At 51.7% G+C, this 6,954-nt stretch overlaps 1 protein-coding gene across 1 annotated transcript in view; it reads right to left on the reverse strand.

The window, feature by feature from the left end:
* Nucleotides 1-4,739, reverse strand: part of PAK5 (p21 (RAC1) activated kinase 5) — a 155,441-nt gene extending 150,702 nt beyond the window's left edge. Inside the window, exons 1-2 of the mRNA XM_084201698.1 lie at nt 4,627-4,739; nt 3,908-3,980 (exon numbers count right to left, since the gene is read on the reverse strand). Coding sequence (XP_084057824.1) covers nt 3,908-3,956 — 49 coding nt within the window. The 5' untranslated portion in view covers nt 3,957-3,980; nt 4,627-4,739. The remainder of the gene's footprint in view (nt 1-3,907; nt 3,981-4,626) is intronic.
* Nucleotides 4,740-6,954: the final 2,215 nt, after the last annotated feature.

Below are 6,954 nucleotides of genomic sequence, written 5' to 3' on the forward strand. Positions count from 1 at the left end.
CCTTCCTCACAGTCAGCAGCACTGGACTCCACAAGCAGCTTTGAAGCCCAGATGTTTCTCCATCAGGCCCAGAGTACAAGTTCTGACCTCTGCTCCATTACACTGTCTCCCTTCTGTTTGCATTTCTTAAAGCTAGTGCACTAAGTTGCTGAGAGCCAGCACCATCAGATCTGCCTCACAGACACTAAATAACTTTATTTGCTGGGTATGGGGTGAAGCATGTGATCAGTATTTCAATAGCCTCATGTAACATAAAATGAGAAAGACTCCAGAACATTTATTCCCTCACCTTGAAAACTGTGAACTTGCAGTGCATAGGATTTGAAACAGGATAGAGTGACAGGGTGAGAGCCGATAGGACAAATAAGGCAGTTTGTATTTTCATTGCCATCTAACCATCGGCCTGAAAGCTAACTGAAAACCAGGTACAAAATTATCATCTTTATTCCTTCCCCTCAGCTTTTTAGCATTATGAGCTGCATATAAAGAACTAATAATGAGAGTCAGAGTTTGTTATTAACAGAACATCCCACTGAAGTCATCTGGAATCCTCCCACTGAGTTCTGTGTGTTCCAAGCCACAGTGTTAGACAAGTAAACATGAAAATAAGTAGCAGAAATAATTTCAGAATCCCTGGGCTGAGGAGAAAAGAGACCCTCATAGGAAATGGTGATGGAAGGGGCGCAGCATTCCCTCCTCCACAAGTGCCACAGGGTACAGAAGCTGCAGGATCAGTAACTAAAGGTTTTACTGAACAAACCTTGCTAACCAAGCCAGTGATGAACTCTGAGGACTCCCAGAGCTGTCAGCTCTGCAGTGAACTCCTGCCCTGCTCTGTGGTACTGGAAAGCTCCCCCGACTCTAGGGATCCCAGCTGTCATCCTGGGGAGCACATGCTGGGAGTGCAGAGCTGCTGGACTGCCCCACCATCCCTTTTTACTTTGCCACATCCCTGGCTGAGGAGTGCCTCCCTCTTCCTCAGTAACTCTGAAATCACCTTTACCTCAAGTCAAGTTGAACTTGTATGCAGGGGCATACAGGAAATCTGTATTTACAACATCCAAAAAAGAAACACTTTTAGGAAAAATTCAGATGACAAAGATAAAAGGAAAAAACCCAAAGAAAATCCCCCCCAAAACCCCACAACCAAACCTCTATTGACATTACTCATATACCCGAAACACCCCTCTCCCAAAACCCAGCTAACCTGCTGCAGACCCTTTCCCAAGACTGTTTTTCTTTGTAGCATTCATCTGAGCTGCATTCAACAGAGAACTTCTTGGCAAAATGCTTCAGGTTTTGTCACTATTTGTCTTTATAAGCCTTGCTGACAATTTGGGATTCTTTTTCCCTTGAAAGCAGCCACACCAAAAGAGACTCAGCTTTCCACCCAAGTCTCTTCTCTAAGGACACAGTATCAGGGACCTAACAGTTATTTCATGGATTTTCTCCTTGATGAAAAGGCCTATTCCTAAGAGTGCATATTAATTGGTAGAAAGAGTCAGTGCTGGTTTTGACAAAGCAATTATAGAAAGAGTATAAAGAAGAGTGAAAAAGCCTAAACTAGTTTAGTAAATTGTACATTGATCTGAGTGATACCAACAGCTTCATACAGCAGCATCAAAACCAGAAACAGAATAGATCCCAGGAAATTCAGGAGGAGGAGCTGGGTGGCACCTGCTGGCACAGTCCTGAGGAGGCTGTACTGCTGCAGAAACAAAGGCTGTCTCAAGGAGCAGACTATTTACCTCCCTTGAGAAGGCACAGTTGAGGCAATGCCCCCACAGCAGCTCCCAGGAGGACCTTCAGAATTAGCCAAATGTCTAAATTTGTCTCATTTTCCCAAGCTGGCAGGTCTGAATAAGGAGATTTTGGGTGGAATGCACCACACAGCAGATTTTTTTGCAATAGCATCAGAATCCAGAGAGATGAATAGCAGTGATAATTACTTCCACAGTACAAAGGCTTAAGTAAAAACCAGGCAATCCTCAAGCACACCTCGCAGCTGAAGTCAGGCTGTCACCAGCCCAGCTCCCCCTGATGTCATCAGAACTCCAGGGCCATGCAGCCCGAGAGTCCTTGTGGTGCACAGCCTCCCTCCAGAGGTCAGCTGAGGGACAGCTGTAGCATCCTTGGGCTTGGACATCCACTGTGAAAACCCAGCACAATGCTGAGACAGCAAGTGGAACAGAGGATGGCAGAGGATGGTTCCACATGTTCCAGGAGGGACTGTGCAGTGCTCTCAGCATGGCACCTTCTGCTAGCACCAAACAAAACTTCACAGCCTTTGTACTTTGAATATTTGGAAGCACCCATTCAGCAGTGAAACATTTTCATGTGTAATTAGATGATTTTGGAGCTGCAAAGTGAGCATGTCAGGAATGGGGACTTTACCTATCATGGGGAAGAATGTATGTTGCAGGAACAATTGAGGTTAATGTTCAAGAGTACATAAAACAAGGGGCAAGCAGTAATAAATGTCAGTAACAAATGTTCTTTGGCATAATCTTGATTAGGACATGATTTGACGGTGATCTCATTATCAGACACAGTGGGCAAAACCTCTCTGCTCTGGGCTGCACAGATTGCATTCATCCAGAGCACCGTGAAGCCAGTGGAGCACCTCTTGGATTGTCCCAGAAGCTCCTTCCTGGCTGTGAGAGATGTCCCCGTGGGAAGGGAGGGGAGCTGCTTTCAGCAGCCAGGAGAGAGCAGCCCCGAGGCTGCCCTAAGTCACAGCACATCGGAGCTCTGGGCAGCACCGCCCTCCCGCGAGGGCTCGGCAGTGGCACACCTGGGGCGTACCAGGGCACGGGGATACTGTGCCCACGTTTGGGCTCTGCTGTGTCGTCCACGTTTGCCTCTGGGAGCTCCAGGGCATGCTCAAAGCTCGGGGCAGTTCACACATCTCCTTCCTTGGGGAAGTCAATTACCACTTCCTTACTGTAGTCAGTTTCTACCAGCACCGTCCCACTTGCATTCCTGCAGTAGCTTGCCACTCCTCCAAAACTGAGCTCTCAGCCAAAAAGAGCCCAGCAGCTTGAGGCTTCAGACCTTGGAATAATTTTCTCTGGTGAACTTTACTTATCTGTACAGGCAGGGAATACTCTGAATTTCTCTAAGAGGATTTTAATCCTATTTATTTTGGAGATGCTGCAGTACCCTAATACCAGAGCAGCACCTCTGCTCTTGAAGCCACATTGCTTTGAACCACCCAATATGATGATGAGGTGCTTCTTGCATCATGAATCCTCATTATCACTCTCAAAAAACTCATGGAAAGCTGATCACCATGAGAAAATAAGCATAAAAATCTAAACATATACATGCAGTTACACGCACATTCACATTTGGGGTGAAATACCAAGTACCCAGAGTGGTTATAGTATGGTTATGGTGTTTCCACAACTTCCAGAGAAAAAGCATGCGGATGTTTCAGACAGTATATTCGGTTACTTCCATATTGGACTAAATTTCAAAATACACGTGCTAACTTTTCTAATGGGAATTTAATGCGTACTGCTCAACAAAGTGAATAAGGAGAATTTACCCCGGGCCTTTGGCCAAGACATGTTCCTCCTTATTTGTGGCAACAGCAAAAATGTAACACAGAACAGGCTGGGAAACATCTTCTACTGTGCCATGTCTGCATCAACCATTTAGTGCAGCCAAGGAGAAAGAGAAGGGCCTGGATGCTATGTTTTCCATAAAGGAAAGCAATACACCGTGCATGACAGTGCATCACTACCAATACACCATGCATGACAGTGCATCACTACCAGTCCAGCCAATTCGCACCACAGAGTGCTAACACCAAATAGCTGCTGTAAAAATGGCACTCCTTGCAGGGTAAATAATGAAACTTTTCATTATTTTTCATTAACTGTTTTCTCTTGTTGTGACTCACCACACAGTCCCATGGCTTTCCTCAAACGCCTTTCCATGCTGTTGGACATGCATCCAGCTGTGTCACGACTTTCCTGGCAGAAGAGATTTCACATCAAAAAACAATTTTTTCTTTTTTAATTTCCTAATGCTAGAAGTGATTTGCAAACAATTCAACAGCCAGGCTTGGCCAGGAACAAGACAGGCAGTGTTGCTACAGTTATCCCACACATACATGACTACTGGGCCTGGGAGGAGCACTGAGGGCTGGGCTGTGGCATTTGGGAATTCGGACTAAAGGAAATGGACGGAAAGGAGATACAGAGCTCGGGCAGTCCCAGGGTTACTGCTGCTGCCTTTTAGAATGACTTAGGCTTCACTTGACAAGCTCTGAGAGAGTTTTTCCCCATTCACAGGAATTTTCTCCCGTTAATACAGGTTTCTCTGTCCAACTGACTGTGAACGATCCCATTTCCATCCAAGCTCATTTACATTATCGCGCTACACAAACCCTGGGGGAATGGCGGGGCAGATGGGTGATAACGCACACCTCGCCACACCATTTTTGTGGCAACTCTAGGAAAGTCTAGAGGCAAGCAACCGCACAGCGTTACTTCTTCCCATGGGGGAGGAAAAGGAGGCTTGGCGAGTAAGGTAAGTCAGCTACAAGAAGAGAGGGCCCACGACACCCAAGTCCTTCCCGAGCGCCCGCCTCACCCCCAGCGGGGCGCTGGTCCGTACCGAGCTGAGGGGAGCCGCCGGCGCTGAGGGGATCCGGTGGCACTGAGGGCACCGAGAGGACGCGGTGGCACCGCGGGGATCCGGTGACACCGAGGGGATCCGGTGACACCGAGGGGATCCGGTACCGCCTCACGGCTCCCAACGGCCCGACGCCGTTGCCAAGGAGACGGCCACGGCGGCGATGGCGGCCGCTGAGGCGGGTGATGGTCTGGCTGCGGCCGATGAGGGTTTGACTGCGGCCGCTGAGGCGGGCGAGGGTCCGGCTGCGGCCGCTGAGGGACCGGAGGCGGCCGCTGAGGCGGGCGAGGGTCCGGCTACAGCCGCTGAGGGTCCGGAGGCGGCCGCTGAGGCGGGCAAAGGTCCGGCTGCGGCGGCTGAGGGTCCGGCTGCGACCGCTGAGGCGGGCGAGGGTCCGGCTACAGCCGCTGAGGGTCCGGAGGCGGCCGCTGAGGCGGGCGAAGGTCCGGCTGCGGCCGCTGAGGGTCCGGCTGCGGCGGCTGAGGGTCCGGCTGCGGCGGCTGAGGGTCCGGCCGCGGCCGCTGAGGGTCCCGATGCGGCTGCCGAGGCGGGCGAGGGTCCGGCTGCGGCCGCCGAGCCCTCGGCGGCCCCCTGCTCCTCAGGTGAGTGCCCCGGGCCGCTGAGGGTCGCAGGCGCCGCCGCCACCTGCCATGGAGGCGAGAGGGCGGCGGGGCTCAGCCGCCGGCTCCCGGCGCTGCGGAGGGCCGGGGCAGAGCCGGCGCGCCGTGAGGGCTGAGCGCAGCCTCGCAGGACACGGGCGCGCTGCACATCGGCCCCCTCACGGCCCGCACCTCTCGCCGCTGGCATTTACCTCCTGTCCGCACGGGCAGACCCGCGCGTCCTTGGCAGGGAACACTGTTTGGGTCATCATCGGCTCTCCAGCATCCTCCCCTTCCAGCAGTTTCTCTCCCGTTAAAGCCAGTCTCCTCTAAAGGCCGCCCGCTCCTCTGAGTCGCAGTCCAGGGAAAATAAAACAACCGCTGCTGTTTACCATGTTCCTTGCTCCTGGGCGCAGCAGCGGCTCATCCTAGAGTCCACAGCCTTCCAGAGGCTTCCCTGGAGCCCAGCCGGCCTCCTGGCTGAGGAGCCACCCCCCGAGCCCCTGTCCTACAGGTGTTGCTCGCAAAGCTGATTGCCAGGTGCAGGCAATCAGGGCTCCAGGTGAGGGCAATCAGGGCTGCCAGGTGCTGGCAATCAGGGCTGCCAGCTGAGGGCAATCAGGGCTCCAGGTGAGGGCAATCAGGGCTGCCAGGTGCTGGCAATCAGGGCTGCCAGCTGAGGGCTATCAGGGCTCCAGGTGCAGGCTATCAGGGCTCCAGCTGAGGGCTATCAGGGCTCCAGGTGCGGGCACTCAGGGCTCCAGGTGCTGGCACTCAGGGCTCCAGGTGCTGGCAATCAGGGCTGCCAGGTGAGGGCTATCAGGGCTCCTGGTGAGGGCCATCAGGGCTCCAGGTGCTGGCAATCAGGGCTCCAGGTGCTGGCAATCAGGGCTGCCAGGTGAGGGCTATCAGGGCTGCCAGGTGAGGGCAATCAGGGCTCCAGCTGAGGGCAATCAGGGCTCCATTACACCCCAGTTTCGATGGACACTGAGGTGCCTGGAAGTTGCAAGGCAAGCTGAAGACAAAAAGATGTACATCTTTTGATCCAACCCACTGGGAACTGTCTTTACAGCCCTCAGGACTGGGCCCCGTTTCCCAAATGACTGGATATCTGGGCTCCACACCGCATTGAAACCTGCTCAGCTCACACCTAAGGGCCCATCACTGTGCTCAGCTGTGCCTCAGCCCAAAACAAGGCATTATTGGAGAATTAACACTGAAAACCCACAGCATTATAGACTATTCATGATACTGGAATTCAGTTTTAGGAAGACTTTGCTGCATCCTATTAAACATTAGTCACAGCCAAAAATCCAGTGCAATTATTCACATAAAGCTGTAAATATAGCATGGCACTGTTACCATATTGGTTCCTTTTATACTGACATATAGGGCTCATGCTTATCTCTGTGCCCAGCGTGCAAAGGGATTAAATTTAGAAAGCGCTCAGCTATTTTCTCCCACTAAAGATAAAACCATAGGAATTTTGTTTACTGGTTTGTGAATAGTGATAATTAAAGGGATGTTTTCAACTGGAAATGTTGAAACTGAAAAAACTTTTGCAAACTTTTAAGGCGGAGTCACAAGTGCTTCCAGCAGCAGTCAGGCAGCAGGCTTTGACTGGGAGACAGGGAATGAGATCAGTGGCCACCAGAACTTCCCTCTCTATCAATCTACCTCCATCACAGCTTGGAAAGCTTTGTGGGAAAAC

This window comes from Fringilla coelebs (genome assembly GCF_963513975.1).
Source record: "Fringilla coelebs genome assembly, chromosome: 3".
Lineage (NCBI taxonomy): Eukaryota > Metazoa > Chordata > Aves > Passeriformes > Fringillidae > Fringilla > Fringilla coelebs.